The 26,746-nt window shown below is 37.9% G+C and overlaps 1 protein-coding gene across 2 annotated transcripts in view; it reads right to left on the bottom strand.

Moving 5' to 3' along the window:
- Positions 1-26,746, bottom strand: part of LOC130432232 (MAM domain-containing glycosylphosphatidylinositol anchor protein 1) — a 140,328-nt gene that overhangs the window by 34,512 nt on the left and 79,070 nt on the right. For both annotated transcript variants that reach the window (XM_056761525.1, XM_056761526.1), the window contains exons 5-11: positions 22,698-22,894; positions 22,061-22,193; positions 12,744-13,013; positions 10,267-10,596; positions 8,774-9,070; positions 3,672-3,938; positions 2,004-2,149 (exon numbers count right to left, since the gene is read on the bottom strand). In XM_056761525.1, coding sequence (XP_056617503.1) covers positions 2,004-2,149; positions 3,672-3,938; positions 8,774-9,070; positions 10,267-10,596; positions 12,744-13,013; positions 22,061-22,193; positions 22,698-22,894 — 1,640 coding nt within the window. The remainder of the gene's footprint in view (positions 1-2,003; positions 2,150-3,671; positions 3,939-8,773; positions 9,071-10,266; positions 10,597-12,743; positions 13,014-22,060; positions 22,194-22,697; positions 22,895-26,746) is intronic.

Genomic DNA, 26,746 nt, shown 5'->3' with positions numbered 1-26,746 from the left:
AAACACCCAAATGTCCTGTTTAACTTATCTTACTGAAGAAAAAATTGAGTTTTGAAGTTATTTTATGCTTAAATACAGAGTCGAATGAACAACTTTACAAAATTGGACAGCTAAGCGGTCATTTTTTGATTTAAAAATAAGTACTGTAAATTTATATTGATGCTTATGTATAAAAAAACAATCCGCATGTACACGCAGTTATAGAATGACCCATATGTACTATTATGTTCAACCTGAAACAAAATCTCTTTCATTTGTAAACTCCACGCTTCTTCATCTCACCCGTACATCACATCTTTCTCTCTGTGTATGTCTATATTTGTTCCATATGTGTGCGTCTGCTTGTTAAACAGTTCATTAACTGTATTCGTCATTGTATATCTTGATACGGCGGAAACACAAGAGATGAGTAATGAGGAGTCATGAAGTTCCAGTGTAAAACTCTTTTTGTACGATGAAACTGCTTTCTTCAGGTCATTACTCCCCTCTATCTCTCTTTCGCTCCATCTTTTTTCCTTTTCTTCTCCTACATTTCTGAGAGTAACATCTTTAAAAACATTTTTCAACTTTACCACAACAAAGCAGTTCAGCCCGTTCACACCCCTCACAAACGCATACACACACTTACATGCAAACACACACAACCCAGACCGCACACACTCACACATAGAAATAACTACAATACAGAATCTTAAACCCACACGCTGACATTCATTGTTATTCTACTATGATCAAATATGCACATAGTTCAGGAGTCTATAGAGAAAGCCATCCATAATCTTTCTCCCTCTCCACCGCACACACACACACTCAAAAAAGTTAATGCGTCAATGCTTGCCGCAGTCAGGAAGTTAAATCATTGGTCCCTGTAGACTCTTACTTAAGGTAAGGTTTTAAAGAGGGGAAGATTAGCTATTCATGCACACCAACACAAGTGGCTAATCTCCCCCTCTCATTTCGCTTTGATTCCTGCCTCATTCCATAATTCATTGGCGCTCTTCCGTTCCTGCCGCCCCCCTCTGGGCCAGGTTTCTATGAATAGATGATCAGGACGTTGGAATCAAAAATCTGATGAAGAGTCACAAAGCACACGAGGCTTCCGTGGCGAAGAGCGTCGCCCTCCCAGCGGGGTACGTTTGACTGTCGCCACTGGTTCGGCCTTAAATGTTTTGCGAGTGTTTGATTTTTGGTAGGGTTGCCAGGTTTTAAAGCCTCAAATGTATTGTTGGGGTATTATCCTTCCTTTTAAAAAACAAACTGTAATAAGAGAAAAAGCACACATTAAAGAAATCTTTTCTGGCATAAAAATTAACATATCAATTCTAATTTAGGATATTTAATGCTTCAAAAATTAAGTTTTACTTTGGTCTAAAGTGTCCTGCTGGGTCATAGCTGCTCCAAAAGACTTGTTCAAGGACCGAGTCGTGTTGGAGGACGACTGTGACCTCAAAATATCACAGTTCAACCTCCACAAACCTTGGATTTTAATTCAAGCTGGTTTGTACACCAGGGATGAAGTGCAAAACAATTTGTGCAATATGGTGAAGGTCTGGTTGAGGTGGTTGGCCGGTCATGTTTCGTGGGAGCCTGAACTGCATCTTGAACACATTAGATTGGTGTGACCTGTTTTGCCCGTTGGGATTTAACACAAAATCAACCACCATGTGTGTGTGTATGTGTGTGTGTTATTGTGTCCGGTGGGGTTCTGAGACTCTTGTTAATGCAGTACAAGCAGTGATCGATCCAGCGTCTGCTCCCTACACAGGGCACACTATTCCCCCGACTCCTATTACAAACAAACTTATTCCACTCATCAGCCTCCTACCTAGCCAAAAGAAAGAAAGGAAAGAAAGAAAGAAGGAAGAGAGAAGGAAGAAAGGAAGGAAGGAAGGAAGAAAGAAAGATGCAAGGAAGGAAGGAAGGAAGGGTGGAGGGAGGGAAGAAAGAAAGAAAGAAAGAAAGGAAAGAATTAACATTCTTCTTGTTGTGTATGTGTGTGTTACCTGCTGGACATTGATCCAGTATCCAATGATTTTGTCAACAGCGCTCGGCTCTTTCTGTGTCCACTGTAAGATGTAGGAATAATTGTTCTTCAGGGTGCGAATGGGGTTTGGTGTGTCGAAGTAAAATTCTGCGACATAAGGCTGAGCTAAACAAACAAAACAAACCAAAAAAGAGCAATTAAAATAAGTCAAATACTCAATAAATAAATTACAAGTATCCCATACAGAAAGCATTGAATCAAACTTTCACTGCCAAATGTACAAGCATCACATTTAATACACATTCTAAATCATTTGATTGAATGGTTTGATGTGGGTTTATTTAATACATTTTTATTTTATATGTATCCAAAAATGTATATCATCGCTGAAACCTCAGATGTCCAAATTCACAGTATTTCAGGAAATTACAAAAAATTGTTTTAATTGATTAAATACTTTTCAAATGCTTTTAATTGGTTAGATATTTGCAGAACGCAGAGACATTTATAAACTTATAATAAACAAATAACAAAGATTTATGGCAAAACATTTAAATCACACAAAATCTGATACAAGGTTTCAGAAGGACAGTAGCGATATCTATTGTAAGTTAATACGTTTAAGATTCATGTAATTTTATATCCAGCAAATATAAAGTAAATACATTTTTTACACCAGGTCAACAAATCCTTGCAAATGGCTCCAATTCTGTTTGCCTACTTTACACATTTGAATAAATGTTGCATTTGTGCAGTTATTCACCCAATCTGGCAACACTGATGGGATCTTCTTTAAACAGCTTAGAACATTTTCAGGAGTTTTCTGGTATTTTTATTTATATGTTATTTAATCATTAATGTAGAGGTCTCTTAATATATCTTCAATATAACAATCAGAAAAAGAGAAAGGCAACGTGTTACAATAAGATAAGTGTTTGTTAACATTTGTAAGCTAACATGACCTATAGCTCACATGATGACATTACAACCTATCAGCTGCCATATGCTGGCAAAGATAAAGATGAAACCCTAAAGAACAAGAAAAAACTAACAAGATATTTTCCTTTCAACACCTGGAGCTTTAGGACGTGTAGCAGAGAGTGTCACAGTATCTCCTGCCAGATTTCTGCTACATCATCAACAAATGCAAAGCTGGAAACTCAACGGGGTGACAGACTGAGGTATTTAAATGAAGTATGTAAATTGCTTTGTTATTGCTATTCTATTTCCAGGAAATAATATTAAAATTCTTTCTGAAAATGCATCTAAAACTAGTCGCTTGGTTAGTTGGTTCAAGTTCATCGCTGCTGGTTTTGGTGGTTGATCAGTTTAAAAACCAGCAAGAAGGGTCTAGGTTGACTTGACAGAAGGTATTGCTCAATCTGGATGGTCTTAAAGTGGGCGACCAAGCACTTAGGAGAGTATGATCTGTTTTCTCAAGCAGGGATGAAATTGAGAACGTACTTGTCCATATACACAACAGAAATAAAGTTGCGTGAAAACTTTAACAAAGTTTTACAAACTCTCCTACATCAAAACCAGTAAACCAGAGTCTGCAAGAAAGCACGGTTATGAATTCTCCCATATAAAAGTTATCTATTTTTCAGTTTAATGCTCCTCTACAAGGTAAAGATGCAGGTGGAGGCCATCTTCCCCTACGGCTTTCACGTAGTGCTTGCAGACTCACCAGATACATTAAAGGTGCAGGTTGAAGTACCCACTCCATTGCTCACTCTACATTCGTATGTGCCGTTATTAGTGGGGTCGAGTTTAAAGCGGAGCTGAGGGATGCTCTGGGGGTCCGCCGGCGGGGTTCGTATGGCTACGCCGTTACGGTACCACCTGACGCTGGCTATCCGGTTGGGATTGGACTTCAGAACCACACAGCGCAGATTGACCGTCTGGAAGGTCGGAGAACGGACGTCAAGCAAGACTGGATCCACAACAGGAGGATCTGTGATGGAGAGAGAAAAGAATGAGACATTAATGTTCACATGTTGTTGCCATGGAGATAGATAGTAAACAGAGAGATAAGACGTGCAGCTTTAAATAATTTAATGCGTAAAGTAAAGTAACCTTAAAATGAAATAGATAAATAATAAAAAGAAACCCACCACAAGAATATTGTACAAAAAGTATATACCAATATAAGTGCATTTCATGTGGTAAAAAGCCATCTTAAGAAATAAATGCATTTGAATAAAAGATGCATTTTAATAAATAAATAAAAGTTGATGTAGTGCATTAGTAAAAAAAAGGAAATCTTATGTCGCCACCGATGGAGACAGCTTGATCCATTGTTTTACACTTGCATGCATTTGCTTGACACCCTTTTTCTTACGCATGTACATGAACAACTTTTATTTTGCAGTTATTTATTACAAATAGTAATGGTTTTGGACATCTGCGCTTCAATTTTGGCAAGCAACACAGCACTAAGTAACTCATTACAACATGAAGACTTTCCGCAATTGTAAAACGCTCCCGCTGCTTCAGAGAAAGATGCTCCAATAACATTTTTTCTCTTCTCTAACAGGCCAAAAATCAATTTAAGGAAAAGAACAGTAATTTAACTGCCCACTCATGAGATTTTACTGGAAACGGAGCGCCACGTAACCCACCCTAAACCACTTACAACATACGCATGAATCCATCGCACATGTCCACGATGCTCACATGACAAATGACAAGCTCCTGGCTGAATCAATAAGACGGGTCCACACTGTCTCAGCTAATTGCACAGAATCAATCTATATAGTGTGCTGGAGCTGGAGACTAATTTCAGTCTACTGTGGTCTGCTTAGACACCCAACATGAAAGAAATGACATGATAGGAAATTACATTACAGGATGGAGTGATCAACAATATACCTCAAACTGTGATGTAACAAGAATGTAATTAAACATTTTCATTCATATTCTCTTGTTTGAATGTGAAATAAATACAGAAAAAAGTACATTTGGAGTTACGTGTCCAGCCAAAGCACACAGTAAATTACATGTGAATCTAAAATATCCTGACGAAACGAAGACAGATGGCGAGAGAATAAGATAAAAAGAAAATAATAATAAAGAATAATAACATTAATAATAAAAAAATAATAAAATAAAATAAAATAAAATAAAAAAATAAAATAAAATAAAATAAAATAAAATAAAATAAAATAAAATAAAATAAAATAAAATAAAATAAAATAAAATAAAATAAAATAAAATAAAATAAAATAAAATAAAATAAAATAAAATAAAATAAAATAAAATAAAATAAAATAAAATAAAATAAAATAAAATAAAATAAAATAAAATAAAATAATAATAATAATAATAATAATAATAATAATAATAAAATAATAAATAAATATGTCACCACAAGAATACAGTACAGAAAGTATATACAAATATAAGTGCATTTCGTATGTTAAAACGCCATCTTAAGCAATAAATGCATTTGAATAAAAAAGCATTTTAATAAATAAAAACTTGAACTAGTGCATTAGTAGAAAAAAATCAACAATATACATTGGTTTAAGGTTCTGAACTACAGGAAAAATATACCATCCTTTTTCCATCTGTAAATTTGGAGATGTTACATGTCCAGCCACACAATAAATTACGCACAAATCTAAAACACGCACATGTAAATCCGTACGTACTAATGAAACAAAGACAGACAGGAGGGAAAAGAGTGAAAGAGAGAATCAGACAGATGTAAAATAAATGACAAGTGGAGCTGTGAAATCCTTCACAAAAGGTGTTGTGAATAATAATGTACAGCGTTATAAATTCCCCTGATGTGACACGCCGATCATCAGCTTTGCATTTCAACGCCGTTTGTGACAAACGTTTATCTAAAGTCAGACACGGGGAAGAGGTGATTTCCTCCCATCTATCGCCATAATGAAGGTTTTACCAGGCTCTTTTAATTTCACAACACAACAGTTCTCATAAACAAACCATAATCATCCATCTAACATGAAAGGACGAATTTCTCAAACCCGCAAGACTGAGCCAAACAAACGCTGATCAAGGAGAGAATAACGTAAATAAATTACAAGAATAAGATGTAGGATGGAGTGTTTTATATACTGTGCTGTTGATTCGCAAACGAACTGGATCGATCTGAACTGTAAACTTAAAATTAAAGAATTTTTTTCTACTTTTCTGTCAAAAAAGCCTTCTATAACGTTTGTGCATAATCATATAAGGGTAATTCTGGGCTAGATGTGCTTATTTTTATGCAAATAACGTTATACTGGTCAAAAAACATTCTTCACGAAAATCTCACTTCTTGATTTTGGAATAAAACACAACCTGCGCATGTACCCGACAGCTTTCAAGAAATTCAGTCGTAGCCTTGCAATGCCCAGAAGTGAAACGCAGTTCAGAATCAAAGCAGATGTTGTCTGTCTCTCCTGACACAGAGGAACAGACCGAGGTGTTAGACAGCGTACCCCTGTCTTCCTTTCCTGTGAGACAGCAGCCACCTGGCTCATAAATCAGATGCGCCGTGGGACGCGGCACGGCGGTGGGATCTAAACTGCCTCCGTCCTGCAATAGTCTGCATTAGTCGGGCCTGTTAAAGCGGCGGTATTGACGGGAGAAAGAAATGAAGGGATTGAGGCTGTGAAGACAGAATAGATGTGTGGGAGAGAGGGTGATGGCTTGCCTGTTCATACGAGGTCTTAATGAAGCCATCACTCATGTGGTTGCGACACAGCATACTGGGATCTCTCAGGCCATTAATCCTCTCCGAGAAGTCTTATATTTGTTCACAGTGTTACACGTGTTGTATATATTATATTCAAATCAGCCACTGTGCATCAGAGGTAATGTTTGGAAAGTGTTAAAAGTCAATGTATGCTTTATCTATGCATTTTCTGTATTACACTTAAACCCATATTCCCTGATTCCCTGTTTTTTTCCTTTTGTCGAATAATCTTTTTTTTTAAATAGTTTACAAGGAATATTGTGCAAATATCCCCTACGGATGTCACTCTTGGGCCTTGTGGTACAGATCTCATAATACTTTGATATTGCCGAATTTGTGTCACAGGCCACATACTTTTCTCTGATTGCACGAGCTCTGTAGACATTGACTGCACTCTGAATAACAGATTGAATCAGAAATGTGTTGTCGTCGTTTATCATAATTCATCACAGGGTGTTATAATAAGGGAGCAATGACATGCTCCGCTCGCTTGAGACAAACTCATTTACTTAATGCTACACAACCTGCCAGACGGAAAGAGACAAACTGAGACAACCTCTGTCAAACACAATATGATAACCAAACAGCTTCTGATCGATAAAAGGAAAAACAAGGAATTACCAGCACCTGTACCAATAAAAATCACCTGTCACCAATAAAGATAAATAATTCCCTAAAAATCTGCCACCTCACGAACAAAATCCCATAAAAATATCTAATGATACAGCGCCAGGAGGACATTATGAATGTAATGTTTAAAACAAATTAGCTCTTTCAAAACAATTTTACCCTGCTTGCAATGAGATCGTGGCAAAAATCACAGTGGTTATATTTTTCGTGATATTATAATATCTTTTTTAAAGCAATAAATGATGCTATCAGTCAGATTCATCTTCAACTTAGTTTATTTTGCGTTGAATCTTTATTTCGTCAATCACATTCAAACTACAAGTGTAGGGAGGCAGAGAAACCGTCTGTAACCATTGTGAGTGTAAAGGCAAAATTTGAACTAGGTGCCGAATGCCGAATAGTTTACAATATAACGATATGAATGTAATTAACACAATATCGACAATCATGGTTTTTAATATTGTGGTTATCGTCAATACCGGTACACTGTGACACCTCTAAAACTATATAGCTGGGAACAGAATAATTAAACTACTTAAGTTTTCTACCAACTAGTTAAATAGTTAACACGTATGAGCATTTGTAATGCCATTAACTAACATCAACATAGAATAATAAATGCTCTAAAAATACATTCCAGTTGTTTGTGTCAGCGAAAGCATAAAACATTCAGATCTAATTGCGAACTTTTTCCAATGAAAACCTACGCTCAATCATAAATGACACGCGTCACCTGTAAACGGTGATCCGTGGGCTTCGAACCACCAGCCACCCAGTTACCAGCTTCAAGTGTTTGTCTAGTATCCCACACCACAATAACATGAGCTCTTGATCACCAGCTAGACAATCCTAATCAACCGTGAATGAACTTCAGCATCGGCCAGTAATCACATGGTGTGTATTGAAGAAACACAATAAACACACAGGTTCCATTATGAGAGCGTCGAGCGTTCGCTCCGCTAATGGCTGGTGTGAAGAGGGCTGATGTGCATTGAGTGCTTCAGGGTCATCCGCCTGTCTTTTGTGAGGCTTGCGCTGCGAAGCTACTAATGAATTCAAGGCTTTTTAGTTTGGCACTTACAAACGCACTCTACGCAGTCATCATAATGCATTATGAAAACTCTGAGCGCATTAACACACTCTGTCGGCCCCAAAAGGCCTCATCTAAAGATAGCGGGATCAAACTCATTGATAACGCTCCATTGGGTCTTAATGGAAAACGTGTGTCACTTTGTTGCAATTTGGCCCATTTGGTTGTTTTCTCTGGGACTCAATCTAATCTCGCTCGCCGGATCGCATTATAGTCGAGATTAGATTCAAATTAGAACGTGCAGAAGCAAATCAAATCTAATCACGCCATCGATTGCCCTTACTCAACGGTCTAGGATGTGTACAAGGTCCGTTGACTAAGTTGACAATAGTATTTTGCGACAAATGATTTGCCAACTTACATTCCACATTGAGTTGCACCTGTGCTTGTCTGCGTTTGATGTTCAGGCCGTTGTAAGGTGCGGTTTGGCATCGATATGCTCCCATCATGTCCCGCGACACGTTGGTCAGACGTAAGCGTCCGTCTCGCGACTCCACCAACCACTCGCCGGATGGCATGGGTAGGTCCTTGTTGGCACGAGACCATAGAACGGGTGGGCGGGGCTTTCCATCGACCAAACACACAAGCTCTGCGTTACCGCCCTCACTGGCATTCACCAGACCCCCACTGAGTGGCACGGTCAAAACGGGAGGAACGACTGGAAAAGAGATAAAAAGGGAGAGGTAGACGTGAGAGGGGATTTGGGACCATGCACAAATGATAAAATATATTGAACAATAGCTATCATGTAGAAGAACAATCAATGGACCACAAATTAATGGAAGAAAAGATGGAGATAGTAAAAAGCTTTATAGAAAAGTACCAGATCACTATTTACTCGCTGTCCTATCAATTTATTTTCTCGGCTTGGAAAGACGATATAATGATATTGTTTTCAAACATTTTAAATATTCTTCAGAGACCCTAAATTTAGGAATTTCTGCAAGATTCTGCAACAATTCTTCTGCAAGAGTTTTATAACTAAAGTGTTCCCATAAAATAAAATACAATTTCAATAATGCAGTTTAAACAAACAGATTTGGGGGACTTAACATTATCACTTTTATTCTATTTGCCGACTATTTTAGATTAATTTAACATCAACACTATTATTTAACTCTTGGTGAAGTATATTGATAAATGCGATAATGCAGCTCAATAACAACAAACAAATTTACTTTTACTATTAATTAAACTTTAACACTATTTTTGTGTCTCTAGTTTGTGACAGAAATGTCCAATTTGCCAACCGACAGACAATTTTACTTCTATTATAATAATTGAAATGTGCCTTCTGCCAGATCCAAAGACTCAACATAAAGTCACACAATGGTAATATTTTCATATCATGCCCCGGATATTTCAATGATATATTTCAACATATCATAACTGGTCCTTGCCTTTTCTCATGCCTAGAAAATACATACCTAGAAATAGTGACTATAAAATTTATACAAATATAATAAGAGATGAATCGTGCTGGGCACCGCAGTCAGACACAGTAAGTAAATGCATGGAACTTCTAGAATTTGAGAAAAGTGGAACTGGGTTTCATGCTGAGATAAGAGAGAAGATCAGAGAGGTCTTAAATGTGTAAGGGCGCCAGGCTTTCCCAGAGATTTTGAGTTTACCACCATTAACCCAACAGAATGACCATTCCAACATTATTTGGGTTTACCGAAAGGCTCTGCAGACCCTACACCCCAGACAGATCAACACGCCTCTCAACAAAAATCTCACGGTGCAGCACAAATTTTCCTTAACAGCAAACAACATGATCACATGGAGAACTAAACATCCAGATGTAATGCTCTTTGACAACAGTATCATTAAGCATTACGATCCCTCTCTCACCACTGCTCTGCGTGATGTTGACATCGACACGCAGTTCAGGCAAGCTGCTCCCCGGGAAGTTCGCTACGCAGCTGTATGTGGCTTGATCTCTGAACTTCATGTCCACGATTTCCAGGCTGCTGGTACCGGGAGGCATGTCCGGGTCGCTGCGCAGCACGATGAGCGTGTCGGTGGGGAAGATGGGAGCTCCGTTCTTGTACCAGGTGTAGTTCACCTTATCCTGTGGCTGCGCGTCAACGTGGCAGGAAAGTTTGAGGTCTCGACCCATCTGTATGCTCTCGCTGTCTTTGTTGGAGTCTGGTGTGATCTGGAATGTTAAGTTCTTCATGCCTGAATGGTGAGAGGGAAAAGATGACACGAGGATCAGGGCTAAAGAAAGGTGAACATTTGGGCCCATTTCAAAACAAGTTTTGGGCAGAAAAAAACAACATCACAGCTGCAGATGTTTAGAGCATCCACCGTACAACCCAAAGACTGTTGTGAAATATCAGCGCTGAGACACAATTCATAACAGCTCAGCCACTGGTTTACATTCTGACTGTATGAAAGAACGACCCTCCAGGTGGGTACAGAAACGTAAGCGCCATATGTTCGGATCCCTACGTTCCGACAGACGGCTGCTCTACCTGTACGACTGGCTGCGTTCGCACGGCCGCGGCACCTGCGTGTGTGTTTGACACAATGCGAGCTCATTACCGTCAACAGAGATGGATCCAACCCTCATCCAAATAAGACGCTTCTACAGCTAATTACCTCCATTCCTCTCAAATTAATTGGAGTAAATAAAAATGATTAAAGAGGCTAAGAATAGCTCCAGGGCGCTATGGCAGCCGTGCTTCAACCAACCTCTCGGCTACAAGAGTTTCACATGATCATAACCTGCCATGGGTGTTAATTACAGTTCAACCGCCACCTCACGCCAAATAAACACATACACCCACGCACATGTGTGAAGAAATTTGCATTGACAGTTTAACTTTCAAGTGTGAGATGGCATTTAAATAAATGTCAATCAATCCATATACATACATATCTATATATATGAGAATTAATCGTGTGTGTATATATTGATATATGTATAGATATATAGTAGATAAAGATGACTCATTCTTCTATACACCAATATGTAACCAAATGTGACACTGGACCACAAAACCAGTCTTAAATGGTTCATATGGCGCGATTACGTGTTTTTCAGTTTTTTGGTGTGTTATTAGTCGCCCATGCATGTATTAGACATGTAAAATTGCAAAAATTAAAGTGTCGGAAAAAAAGATGCATTCTATCTAAAGGCGAATGCTCACTCAGACCTGCCTGAAACGCCTTGTGTAACCACACCCCAACAAATCTGCGTCAGTTCGTGTTATGATTTGACTAAGACAGCCCAAATGTATAAAAGTATACAAGGTACAGGGAGTACCTGTCAGTAAAATTGCCTTGGGACCTGATTTTCTAAATATGGTAAGAGGCAAAACATTTCCGTCACACGCTTGCAGTATTTGACCAATCACTCCGCACTGGTTATCTGGCCAATCATAGCACACCTCACTTTTCAGAGCGATGAGTTTTGTTAAAAATCTGAATGAGGCGGGGCAAAGAGGAGATACAAACATGCACTTTATGTGGAAAATACACCCTTTGTGAACCTTAAATCATATATACACTTTGCATTAAATCTAAAAAAAAAACAATATTCGTTTAAGCCGTGTCATATCACCCCTTTAACTAGCACAGGTATATTTGTAGCCAACAATACATTATTGTGTCTATATTATCGTATAAACATTAGGATATTAAGTTAAGATATGTTGTACATTTCCTTCAATAAATATATCAAAGCTTTATTTTTGTGAGTGGATGCAGCAAAATCGATAATAAAAATGCCCAAAAATGCACCTACAAACCTCACTTGCTGCTGCCCGCACTTTGGGAATTTCCACTCAAGTTTGGTATCTATGTAAACATTGGAATTTCTGTTTTCAGGTTCAACTACTCTACATAACATCATAACAGTGGTCAACCAATAGAGAGCATTAAAATAAACCTGCATGTTTCTTCTTAGCAACGTCCTGCTACAGGGCCTCTTATGGTCAACTAAAGAGGAGATTTTCTCAAAATTGAGATTTTTTTGCACCCTCAGATTCTACATTTCAAATAGTTGTATGTTAAAACTGATGTAATTTATAAGCATTTAAGGAATCATTTATGCACCACTTATGGTGCCAAATATACTGTAATATGAAAACAATGAATGCTTTTTAAATGGTCTTTGCAAACACTACAAAAACTCTACTAATAGAAAAGCTCCGTGAAAAATTTGAATTGTTTTACGCTCACTGGTCGCAAACTATGATCTACGAGCCATAAAAATGGTATGAAATTAAAATAGTTCATATGTTTTCAGACGGATATTCAATTTATATTTATTAAACATTTTTGTAAAAATCTCATGGACACACACAAACCAGGACACTTACTTCTCACAATGAGGTTGATGGTTCTTCTTGCAGGATTTCCGACATTGTTGACAGCCGTACAATTGAAGACGCCAGCATCAGCGGCAGTCACGGACCAAAGTGTGAGGGATCCCCCTCTTACCACAGACCGCTGGGGGAGAGGCCCGGGGTACCGCGACCAGCTCACCGTAGGTGTGGGGAACCCTGCTGTTACCTCACATGACAGCGTGACGTCTTGACCCGGGTCCACCACGTATGTCTCATTCACAGACAGCTTCAAAGCAGGGGGTGCTGGGAAAAATCGAAGAAAAGAGACACTTATGATTTGCCGACTTTCTGTTGTTTTTTATGTCTAGATCATTGAGTTTTGCTTTAAAAGAACAAAAAAGAACTGGTTATATGAAGAGTCCAGGTGGTCTTGCTTGGACGGTTATGAACAATTCAAAGCTAAAAGTGCCTTGACGTGTCAAGAGAATCAATATCACAATTCGTTGATCCTACCACTTCGTGAAAAATCACCTCTTTCATGCTTCTGGGTAAAGAATTGACTGTGATTCTCAACACTACACAAAACTGAAGTCCCACGACGAAGCCCTTAAAGTATCTGATTCACTCATTTTCCGTTTTAAACCAGTAAGACAAGATCCTTATGAGCTGAGACATGTAAGATGAAAGACACAGTTCAGCCAAAAACAAAGTCATACAGCTCTAACAACATTAATGTGTAAATGTTTACCAACGTTTTGTAACCTATATCTCAACATGATAAGATAATAAGATGTTGTATTATATAGTTCTTTAAAGTACTTGTTCTGCACATAAAGTAAATGAGTCGGCCCCCGCAGTTCTAAGAGATCGTGCATTATGCGGTAGTATTATATATAGGGACTCTGATGTTAGTTTGCCTCTTTCACAAAATAAGAGATATCTAATAAGACAAAAATAATCTTCACATGTCTGAACAAATAACAATTAAAGCAGAAATGACTTTCACACATAAAAAAAGTCTTTGCTTAATTTGTCTCATAATGCTGGTGATTATTGTCACATAAGTCCGTTCATCTAATAAGAGTCAAGACTCACTCGCTCCAATGATTCTGTTTTCACTAAGTACATATTGTACATCCATATTATAGGTACATCTATATATATATTTGCTGGATAGATATTAATACGTCTCGTTCTAAGATTTAGTTGGAACAACACACACATGCATTACATTTAGGCATTTGGCAGACGCTTTTATCGAAAGCAACTTACTTTGCTTTATCCTATACATTTTACATAGGTATTTCCAATCCCCTGGGATCAAACCCACAACCTTGCGTTGTTAACGCAATGCTCATACCACTGCCTTACAGGACGGCAGTGCAAACATGCATGCAAATGCAGTAAGCGATGAATCTTGCATGAACTTTCTAAACCCTTTTTAACCGTTATTAAACGGTTTACTTTTAAGTGACTTGTTTAAGGAAATTGTTATTTTAAATTATTTAAATGCACTTTTCACTATGCCACATCTCTTTTTTATTAAAACATTCCCGAAGTGTCTTAAACAATAAAAAACATACAATACTTGAAAAGGTGACATCCGGTGAAAATAATAATTTATCTACAAATTAATTGTCAATGGTGATGTGCTGCTGATTTGAACCATAAAAAACCTTGGAGCACTGAATAGAGTTGTAAGAAGGAAAGAAAAAAAATGACTGCCAAAGAATCTCAACGCAGCGTATGTGAGCCCAATTAAAACTAATCCAGAACTGAGTCTGTTAAATAATATTCACAAAAAAACATCAACAAAACACTTATGTCAGTTTTGGGTGGTTTTAGTCCAAAGTGTAATGTTTTCATTAATCATTTTATTCCTGTGACAAGCCTGAAATTGAGTTTTAAAAATTCATCATAAAGCACCTGAATTGTTCCAACGCAAAAGAGACAAACACTTCCAACAAATTTATGCCGCGAAAATGATTTTAATCAGTATTTTTGACATCCTTTAAACAAGATGAATTTACCCGGAAAGCAGAATTGTATAATACTTCCACAGGACGCTTGCAGCCATGTTTTTCTATTTTAAATAAACATCTAATAAAATGTTTAAAACAAGAAATAAACAATTTGCAGGTGGGGTATGTACTTAACTCAAGATATATTCTCATAAAACAAATCTTATTATCAAACACCCGTTTCGCAAATTTTTCATTCAATTGCTCTCGTTTAAAGTTATATAGATAGTTTTATTGAAAAGCGAAAATGCTTTAGTTTAATCCAGGGTCATGATTAAAATGCTGACCTATATTTCTCAAAATACAAGCAGAGATCTGCTCTAAAATATACTTTCCCTTCAGAGAGACAAAGTGAGCTAACATGACTGAGACCTACATTCAGGCGTGGTTTACATTTTCTGTCCCATAAGCGGCATGAAACCAGAATAATTCCCAAATATTGATGATTGTTGTCTCAACGGTCCAATTAAAAAAAAGGCTCAAGAACGTTTCCAGTGTAAAATTTTTAGCAGCATCTAGAGGTGAGGTTGGGAACTGCAACCAACGGCTCACTCCACCCATCCCTTTGAAGCACTACGGTTGCTGAAACAGCACTAAGATGTCGTCATGTTTCGCATCTTTGCTCAAGGAAATAACGTATTTAAGAGCAGATTGTCCGTTTAGGGCTAAAGTAGAAACAACATGGCGAATTCCATGTAAGGGGGTCCGAGGTGTATGTAGATAGAAATATTTCATTCTAAGGTAATAAAAACATAACGCTTCACTATGTAAGGCTTTAATACACCTCTGAAGACACAATTATGTGCATTATTTTGTATTTCTGGCAATTAATATCCAAAAAATACACACTGGAGCTCAATATTGAAACTCTTCTGATTTGGAGTGATTTCTGATCCATAAGGCCTGAATTCTTCACAACCAAAGCTCTTACAGAAACTATGTACAATGACTTGAATGTTTTGAAACATCACGTCTCTTCATAGAGACGGTACAGGTAGATAAAGTCATCCTGATGGCTATACTGCGACACACAGCAGACGAGAGAAGATTTGGGCTTCTGTACTGCCAATAGCTCTACAAGCGCTCATCTCTCGGCCTCTTGGCCCATACAACAATCTTATTTTTTCTACAAAAGAAAGAGAGATCATAAGACCTGAAACAGAGAGACAGACTGATGAGGAAAGAATTTATTGCTTCAATTTCCTGGAGTGGTATGAAGGAGACATTAGAAGAACAGTTCTCTGTTGTGCCGCGTTACAGAATTCACTCGCCTTATAAAACCAATGATCTTCTGTACTTTACAAAGACATCACAGAGAAGAATACAGATGGAGAGAAGAAATTTCTATACAGTATGATCTATTGGATTAAGTTTTACATCATAACAGGCCACGTACAGAACCTCCCCCTTTGAATGTATAGAAACCGTTATAAATTGTAAATGTATTCAATAGGGCTGTTAATCTAATGCAGAATAAAATGTTTTGTCTACGTTATATATTCATTTTTTATTTATGAACACATACACATAAATCCATATATTTAAGAAAAATATAACAATTAATAAACGTTGATGTAGAATTTCAATTATTAGTAAATATAAATAAATATATTTAAATATTTCCTGTGTATAGTATGTGTATATTTTTATAAATTCAAAATGAATATGCACGGTACACAGACATATATTAGGTAAACACAAACTTGGATGTGATTAATCGTTTGAAAGCCCAAATATTCAAGTATTTATAAATGATAAAACAGTAAAATTTCAAAAACATAACAAAGCAGAATATACATATATGATGAATTTTCAGTTTGCTTCAGATTGCCGTTAATGCTTCAACAAACATATCAAAACTGTAAAATCTTTGATCAAGTCTGTTTTATTATTTGAAGATTATATTTAGGGTTTAGCTCTAATCTAAACCTTCTCTCACAATATGTCCATTCGCTCGCTTCTTTGGAGTGTCACTTCAAGGATTTTCATTCACTTCTGTTGCACATGCCAATCAAACCCGTCAATCACCGATGGCTACAGAGAAACCGAAATAATGCAACAGCGGAGCAAATTATCAGGGCAATCGGAGCCTTGCTGCCGTGGCAACAGATGAAAAGTAATTAGCACTAAATAATGTTAGTCACGACAATAACATCATTAAAGCAATTTATCCTGTCTGATTTAATAACACCTGTCTCAATTAATGCCGTTAAATAAATCCTATCTGGATGGCAATGAGGCTATAGGTTCTTTTTTGGGGGGTTGGTTAGATTTTTTGTTTGCCTTTTCGTCAAAGCCAACAAAGTTGATTGAGTAAACATGCATATTTATTCATATCTAAGTCTGGACGTGTCGTTAAATGGATACTTCAGCCAAAAATGAAAATTCTGTCATTATTTACACCCCTTCAAATTGTTTCAAATCTGTATACATTTCTTTGTTCTGATGAACACAGAGAAAGATATTTGGAAGAATGCTTTTAACCAGACAGCTTTTGCCCCCCATTCTCTACTATAGTAGGAAAAAATACAATGGTAGACAAAAGTGCCCCAGAACTGTTTACTGTGCTACATTCTTCCAAATATCTTCTTTTGTTTTAAGGCATTTTTCCTACTATGGAAGTCAATGGGGGGCAAGATCTGTTTCGTTATAAGCATTCTTACAAATATATTTCTCTATGTTCATCATGTTTTTAGTAATAAAGTGAAGTTGACGCCATTGTTACTGTTTATTGCTCAAAGTTTGTGAATACACGTGCACTGAGAGGGGGACCAATCAATCATAACACCCTGAGAAGCGGAAGCTCGCTGATATGGTATGGGTGGGACATGCAGGGAACGAATCATGACAGACCTGGTCAGCTTTACAAATCAGTGCGTTTTGGATGGAGGGACTTCATATAGAACGGAAAAAATAAAGTCGTCTTGTTAATAGAGGGACAGCGGTGAACAAAAGACTTGAAATATGTGAAATATAAAGCGTTTTTTTTTAAATTAGAAACACAAACATTAATTTTTAAACACTCAAATAAATCAAAGCCTCAAAACCGGCATAAGATTGGCTTCTTTAAAAAGAGAGAAAGACAGGTTTAGCAAAAGTGTGAAATACTACGAAACCACTAGTAAAACTGAAATGAAAAACTAACATAGAAACATAAAAAAGAAACAAATTCTAATAAAATGACTTTACAAAATGACAATGAAAATGGCAAAAAATTAATGTACATATTTCTACATTTCCTTACAGCCTCTACTTTTTTGTAAATGCTGTTTTTTGTTTATTTCCTCACACGCATACAACTGGACTAAGAAATGTGTAAGTATCCATTCAAGCAGTAAGTTTCTCTGTGTTTACACATATGTGTGTGTGTGTGTGTGTGTGTGTGTGTGTGTGTGTGTGTGTGTGTGTGCGTGCGTGAGAGAGAGACCGAGAGAGAATCACCAAAGCAACAAGAAGGGAGAGATTGGACATCCAGCATCTCTATTACCGTGGGGACCATGCTTATGCAATTAAACCCAAGCAATTACTGCACGCTAATGGCTGAGAAAGCCAGATACTTTAACACAGCTAACTAACGCTTAACCAACCCTTTTATTAGAGCCACCCTAACACAAAGACATTGACCCTACAGCACGTTAAGTGCTGCACATTAAACCACAAAGCACCAATTCATGTAAATCTGACGTGAAAAATTCACCATCGTAATGTCGGCATTAAACTGCGTCTGATAACTCCGGATTCCGACAAAGAAGAAGATTACGGAGATTACAAACCTCTTCAGTTAAAACACACGATTTACAGAAGCGCCAGTCAGGGATGAGCGTGTATACAAACTATAATTAACTGAGTGGATGCGGTTTCAATGTGGATTGATGGGGAAAGTGTTGACAAACAATGAGGATTCTGACAAGCGGGTTTGTTTCCTAACAGCGCGAACCCAAAAGAAAAACAGAGCTGTGCTGGGTTTGTCAACATCAAGTTCAATTTCGGGATTGCAGGATCAAATTTTTTGCAGTACTTCAGATGTTTATGAAAGATGCACTTTTAAAGAAAGACCAAACTCTTTGGTTAAAAATCACCACAATTGAGCACATGTACATGAAAAATCTTAATATATCGTAAATTTATAATAATTTGGATATTGGGGTATGATTTTGAGATGGCAGATTGCATCCCAACTATTCCTGACCGATTTTTCATCACATTTTTTGAATCTGTAAATTGTCAAATGCATCAATGTAAAAGCACAGAGCATGACTGAACATATAAAAACGGATGTATATGATATTACATTCATTAACGCATTTAAAATCACAAATTGCTTGTAGATTTCTATCACATTCATCTATTTCCAATGTATTTCGTGAGCTCAAAACATACAAACAAGCTGTGTTGCATGAAAGAGAATTTAGACCAAGAGGATTAGGCGTTGCACTTTAAGAGGTCGAATGAAGTCCTATAATGCTTTAGGATTATGATACAAAAATCAATCCACCTGACGCCACCTGTTCTGTTCTCGTCTGTGTCGTCAAACCCATTTTGGGAAAAACCTAATCCTGTGCAACCATGCCTCAAAGATAGAGACAATAATCTTTCAACCTCTACCAATCACAGACAAATAAAAAGACAAAACAACAACATCCATGACTGGACACAGATTAATAAAACATCTACCAAAACTCTAAAATCTCTCAGTGGATAAACTACTTTGAATCAAAACGACATAAAAAGCAACTCATTAACTCCACCGTGACATTGTGACCAACTGTGACTGTTTTTATGCAGAAATTCAAAACACGTCAAGCACGTCTTAAACTGTCTTAGTGTTCCTATGAAGCATTACAATGCTGTCTTGGTAGGAAGCTCACTCTGTATCGTAACAGAACCCATGTGCCTTTTCTTTCCTGTTTCTAAAACGCCTGACAGGTCATCATATGAAAGTGTAGCGGGATTCAACCAAGAGGAAAAGACAGGAAAAATGTGAGAGAGAGAGAAAAGCGTGCCAGGTTCAGTTTCCTCCACTGAATATAGACCCTGTCTCTGTCTCTCCTCCCAAACTTCTACAGCTCTCTCCATTTGAGCCGTACAATTATCCAATTAAAGCTTCTTCTGAGCTCGAGCCTGATGGGATTGAGTTATATCAGCTGTTTCCTACTGAACGATCTGTGCAGATGGTGCTGGATGTCTATATGAAATATGAAATAAACATTCGACTGAACATGAAATACTAATGTGTTGGAGAAAGCTTGAGCAATTTGTTCCCTTTCCCAGGCTGACTGTAAATAGTATGAGACCAGCAACTGTTGATGTAAAGAAAAATATGGATAGGAAAGATCAAGGTCTGAAAGAAAGAAAGAAAGAAAGAAAGAAAGAGAAAAAGAAATAGAAAGAAAGAGAGAGAAAGAGAAAGAAAGAGAAAAAGAAAGAGAAAGCAAAAGAATGAGAAAGAAAGAAAGAGAAAGAAAGAAAGAAAGAAAGAGAAAGAAAGAACGAATGAAAGAAAGAGAGAGAGAGAGAGAGAGAGAGAGAGAGAGAGAAAGAAAGAAACATGAAGAAAGACAGAAAGAATGAATGAAAGAGAGAGAGAGAGAGAGAGAGAGAGAGAGAGAAAGAAAGAAATGGTTCTTAGAGGAACCTTTGAGTAAATTGTTCTTTGAGGATCCCAAAGTTCCTTGTATGGCATCACTGCGAAGAACCTTTTGAGACTCTTTATTTGTTGTTTGGATAATAGTAACGGAACTGAAAATTCAGACTCCAGATCTGATTGTCTGAGATGCTGATGTTGTACCCATAAGAATAAATATGATCAATTCAATATCTCAGCAAACATCTTAGAAGAACCATTCTGCCATTTCTATAGCATCTGAAGCACCATATACGTATAAATGTGATTTTTTCGAAAGATTTAGAAATTGAATCATAATCTATTAAACACAAAGGCCATTTCGTTCCCGCTGAAATTGACCTTCACAGATCCGAGCGGTAAGCATCAAGGTATGAAGTTACACATCACTCTCGAGCTGTAATTCTATACAGAGTGTCAAATCCTCGACACAGACGCAGTCTCCTTCACTCTATATCCTCCAAATGGACAAACTTCTGAAACTTCGGCACAGCGGCACGCAACCACACATGTCTGCTCTCTCCAATTTCATCAGACTCCCTTCCTTCTCTTCTGCTCAGTGGAGAGAAAATGAAAACCAACAGAAAAACAAATCAGTGTTTTTGTTCTTCCGTCGAGGAGCCGCGTGTGTACGTGAGAAGCGCGCTCCTGCCACACAGAAAACAAATTCCAATTTACGGCAGTGTGTTGCTTCTCCACAGGGCAGGACACCAATGGAGCAGATCTGTGTATGTGTGTGCGTGTGGTAAAGACTTCAGATATTGTCACTCATCTCTATTGACTATTCCACACACCTGTCTTTCTTGTGAAGAATGCAGACGGAGAGGAAACTCGAGAGTCTTTCAAACTCATCACCCGGAGAGAGAGAAAGAGAGAGAGAGAAAGAGAGAGAGAGAGAGAGAGACGTAACACAAATACAGAAAACTTTGGGCCAGTTTTAGATTTTCTCTGCAAGCTTTGAACTCATTTCATGAATTCTTTATGCTGCTAATTTGAACACGAACAAACATGTTTTTGACATGACTAATTCATAAGGGCTTCTCTAAACATTGTAGTTATTTCCGCTGTACCAGCACAGAATTTTTCTCTGCCACTAATAGACATGTTTTTGGCTTTGGTGTGAGTTTAATTTGTTGCGGAATCCTCAAACAAAACATCCAGAAATGAAGATCCAAGACTTTACGAAGTGTGTCTAAATAGAAACTGACTTTTGAAATCTTCTAGAAATATTTGGTAAAATGTCACGTCAAATACAGCGGACTTCTACGCCAACCACCACGGCACCTCTCTCACCGTGTCTACACATTGCACGATGCGACAATAGAATGCATTATAATTGTTTAATTTGTCCACACTGGACGCGACGCGATGCGTCAATCCTATTAGGACAAGCCGTGTGTTGCGTCGCATCGTGCAGCGTTCGTTATACACACAGTGTCCAAAAAATCACACACACACTTGACAGACGAGTGATTGTGAAGCTGCTTCAGAGATCCACATGGAGATACCTGACACACAAACAAAGGCTGTGAGACCAACATGATCAAAGACATGCATGCGGCTGCTGCCGGCGTTTCAGCACAGAACGTCTCTGCTCCCCTGACAGCGAGAGAGAGACGGCAGGGCAGAAAGAACAGGGAATGAGACTAGAATAAGTGAAGACATAAAATATAAAAGGCGAATTAAAAGGTCAACACTGAACTCACTGGTGGAGTTGGTCAGTCGAAAGGTGACGGAGCTGTCGGAAATATCACAAACGTTCCGTACGGACACCTGACATGTGTAGTCGGCAAAGTCTTGAGGACGTAGATTCTTCAGTTTTAGCACCTTGGTCTCACCCTGTACACACAGATGATAAAACACACAGGAAATAGTTCTTCGTTTAGACATTTTGATGGACTGATTTGGAAGTATAAGTGTTTCTAAATTAATATGGTATGGGTGCAGGTCTGGCTGCTTGTAGAGATTTGGAGTGAAAATTGAGGAATATGTCCTTTTGACGTATAAGGTGTTTAAAACAGTCAATACATTAGTATCACATTAAAAAGCTTTATGCTAAACTTCGTATTTCCAAAATGACACAGTCACAATGCTGTCGTGAGCAAAAAGACATTGCGTTATGTAAAAATATCATTTTAAACATATCAGATGTAATGTTGCCGCAAACGACACCATTTCCTGAAAATTAGTCCATAAGGTAAATTCTATATTTTAATTATTATTAGTAAACCCACCAATGTCCTTCCCATCCACCTTACTCCAACTGTTCTTTTACATGCGCATGACACTTTGAAAATATTCATTAAAAAAAACAGAAACTGTGTCTGCACGTCCGTGTGATACCTGTGTATACAGAGGCTCATAGATGTCCACCCCGTTGTCTTTGCTCTGTTCAATTAGTCTGTTTCCCCGTTTCCAGATGAAGCGAGCGGGAGGGTTGGAGTTCACCGTACAGCGTAAGAACACAGTTTTCTCCTGGTAATAGTTCCCTCTCACATCACCGACCGTCTGATGCACAGTGAGCACGGGTTTATCCAGATCTGATCACAGAGAAAAAAATGTTTTACTTAAACTGACGAAATGTCATTTCTTCATAGAGAAACCTGTAGGCTAGAGGGAAAATTAACTTTTAACACATAAGCTGTGTCTATACAGTGCACTATGTTGGGTGTCCGGCATGAGTGAACTAATTCCCTACATACGTTCAATCTTTTTTACCCACAATGCATTCTGATTTTGAGCGTGCACTCGATGTCGACTCGCTCCCTAATTCCCATGATACAACAGCAGACGACCGCTTGAATATAATCCGCTGGAGGTCACTGACCGTTAATGCCATGAATGTAGGTTCATACACCTTTGCGCCGTATCAAAACCAGACGAGACCGGCGCAACACGCCAAAAGACGCAATTTTGTCCACACTGGATGCGGCGCGGCACAAAATACCCATTAAGAACAAGAAGGTTGTCATGTCGCGTCGCGCCTGTCGCGTCCTGTATAGACACGGTGTTATGTTTGTCCTTGCTGACAGCTATTTTCCACTTTTTAAGAATAAGCAGATTAAATTAATGTAATAAACAGAAGTGTTTTATATTTACTATATGAATTGTTTTATTATATTGATATATGAGCATAACTGCTAATGAATGTGACAGTTGTTTTGTTCTTTTTCTATTAAACTAATACAATAAACGTGACAAATAAAGTGAAAATAATTTTTTATATTTTAAAAAACGATCCAGAAAACCACACAGGTGAAATATAAGCTAATTGTTGTGTCTATGAAGAACGTCTGCGACAGTATTGTCAGACGCAGGCTATATACGTCAGTGTCCGAAATCACCACAGTCACTTAAATGTCATTCGCTATGTAGGGAATCGTGAAGGAGTGACAAGGGAGCGGTTTCAGACACAGCAGTTGTCAGAATTGGAGTCTTGATCTCAGGGTCTCAGATATGACCAACATCTATTTCCACAGAGCTTAATGTGATAAATACCTCAACCGCAGGTTGGTCTGTTATGTTCAACAATTCAGGGAATTCACAAGAACAGTAAGCCGCTGAACAAAGTTAGTCAGTGTTTGAATTCATTCTCCGAAAAATTTAAAATTTCTCACACAAGCCGTACAGTACGTACAGTTCTAGTCATCTTCAATCAAACATACATCTAAACATCATGTGTTGATGCTTTAAAGCATCTTGGCATATCCTATTTACAGAAGGAGAAACCCTGAAGCATTGTGAGCTATAGAGTCCTGCTCACGGGCACGATGATCATAAAATGTTCAGATCTTTACATTGGTGAGCAGAAAACACCATCTGAGTAAATCATTAGGTTTAGTGGATGAACATCACATCACGGGCTGTCAATCTGTTAAAAATGGAAATGAAATGAATCGTGTCGCCTTATTATTTTGTTGAAGTAATTGCTTATATAGGAGAAATATTGCAGAGAAAACTTCCTTAAATGATGATGATAACTCAAAGTCGTTGACATATTGTCGGTTGTGCTGTCATATCAAAGAATAAACGCATATCACTGGCTGCCATCACACATGGGTTGGATGATATATGATGACAGAATTTCGGATAAACTAATTCTTTAATAAAGAAAAATGTACCCTTACACAACTTATAAAGAAAGCGAGAGAGAGAGAGAGGAAGGGAGGGAGGGGTAAAGGTTAAATCTTTGTGACAGTCTAACAAGGTCTAACCTTTGACCTCTCCCTACTGAGGGATTCCAAATCCACTTTGATTTCCAATAAACAAGCATCTGTCTAATAGACTGCCAGGACATGCACTTCTATCTGTGTGCGTGTGTGAGAGAGAAATGGAGAAATGCGTCTATTCTATCGTGAGGTGCAATAAAAATAAAAGTGTCATATCAGTCAGAGCAGCATTGACTGGGAAATGGGTCGACCCGTAGGGAATTCCCTGCTATTTCCACGGAGATCAATCCGGCGAGTGCTCCAGCCCACATCACAATGACCATGTCAAATTATCACTCAATTCTATTAGTTGGTGTGAAGCTAATGTGACGGCCAGAGGCCAGAGAAGCAAATAATGAGTGACATACGGACCTGACCCAATACACCAATGAGCGGAACCATTGATTTGATGTGCAGTAATACAGACCTGTGTGTGTGCGCGTGTGGACATGTTTTTATATCTCGGTGGCGACCAAAATTGAGGTCCCCATGTGCAAAAAAGCTTATAAATTGTACTGAACAATATTTTTAAAAAATCTAAAATTGCTAAAAGTTTTCTATGATTGTTATGTTTAGGGGTTGGGTTAGGGGATAAAATATACAGTTTGTACAGTATAAAAAACATTACGCCTATGGCCTGTCCCCACGGAGATAGTAAACCAGACATGTGTGCGTGCGTGCGTGTGTGAAACTAAACATATCTTGATCACAGTAGCCAACTTCAGATCCGTTGAGCATGCACCTCAACATACAGCCATGAAAATTGAATTATCAAAATATTTTCAGTTATTCGGAATTTACTTCTTTAGGTATGTGTTTAAGTAAAATCATTTTTTTTGTGTATTTTGTGAACTACTAACAATATTTCTACCAAATGTCAAGTAAAAATATTGTTTCTATTTTGCATTATTTGCCAAAAATGAAAACGGGTCAAAATAAACGATTTTTCAGACCTCAAATACTGCAAAGAAAACATGTTTATATTCAATTATTTTAAACAATACAGCAGTACTATTTGTACATGTGTTTAGGGAAAGTAAAAAAATGATGTGATGACATCGTTGTTGGATTACTTTATGTCACCCCTGGGGTTTGATTTTGATGAAATTGAACAGACACTGGCCACAATACAGTTAGAAATGCTGTTTAATGAACATTTGGAAAAGTATTTAATTTATTTCCGTGGCTGTATATACTTACATTACATCATATCATCAAAAGGCGAAAAATTAAGATAAAATCGAATACAAATATTGCCTACCCCTGTACCCTTAATTCTATCCCACCAACACACATCCCCCTTCTGCATTCAGAACAGCGCAAACAGAAGCAGGCGCTGCGTTTGATCCCACCAGAATCTCCTGAATTATTAAGTGCTTTTCACTCTACTTGAGACGGAGCATCACAGGAGCCCGAGCCGCACATTCGGATATAATGAGCACATATGCACGGCCCAGAATGCACTGTAGGATGGTAAAGACCTGTTTTCAGGTTTCCCTCTAATTTATCTCATTACTTCATTTACAGGTGTCAACATTTGCCTTGTAGCTGTTCTCAAAGCACACACGTGAACCGAGAGCGTGTGCACGCCGCCTGGTTTGCATTGCTTTGCTCGCACGCATGTTTTTGCATTGCATCAGTGCTGCTAGGATTGCATGATTATGTGAACGTGAATGTGTGAGAGTACGGCATTTAATCTTTAATCTTATAAACATGAGATTTCTCCCCACACTGGATAATCTGAGGGCAGCCGACCCACAATGCACTTGTTCTGTTCTCACTGGAAAACCAGAATATCTGTATAATTCAACTCAGTCTCAATGTGCACGTGCGAGGAGATGTCTGTGAATGCATGCATGTAAATCACTTTCACATTTTGGTATACAAAACAGTTTGAATGCACTGATACAGAAAATGTTTATGAAAATGATTTTCACGTTAAGGCTGAAAGCCAATACAATGGCAGGTTTGTAATATGTTATTATAAATTGAATCCTGCATGCTATGCAACGCACCTTCGAGTTGTTCCAAATCTGTGCTAATGAACACAGATAAAAGATATTTGGAAGAATGCTTGTAACCAGACAGATTTTTCCCCCTATTGGCTACCATAGTTAGGAAAAATACAATAGTAGTCAAAAGTGTCACAAAACTGATTTCTGTCCTACATTTTTCTAAATATCT

Source organism: Triplophysa dalaica, chromosome 11 (assembly GCF_015846415.1).
Source record: "Triplophysa dalaica isolate WHDGS20190420 chromosome 11, ASM1584641v1, whole genome shotgun sequence".
NCBI lineage: Eukaryota > Metazoa > Chordata > Actinopteri > Cypriniformes > Nemacheilidae > Triplophysa > Triplophysa dalaica.
This window is presented reverse-complemented; position numbering and strand designations above follow the sequence as displayed.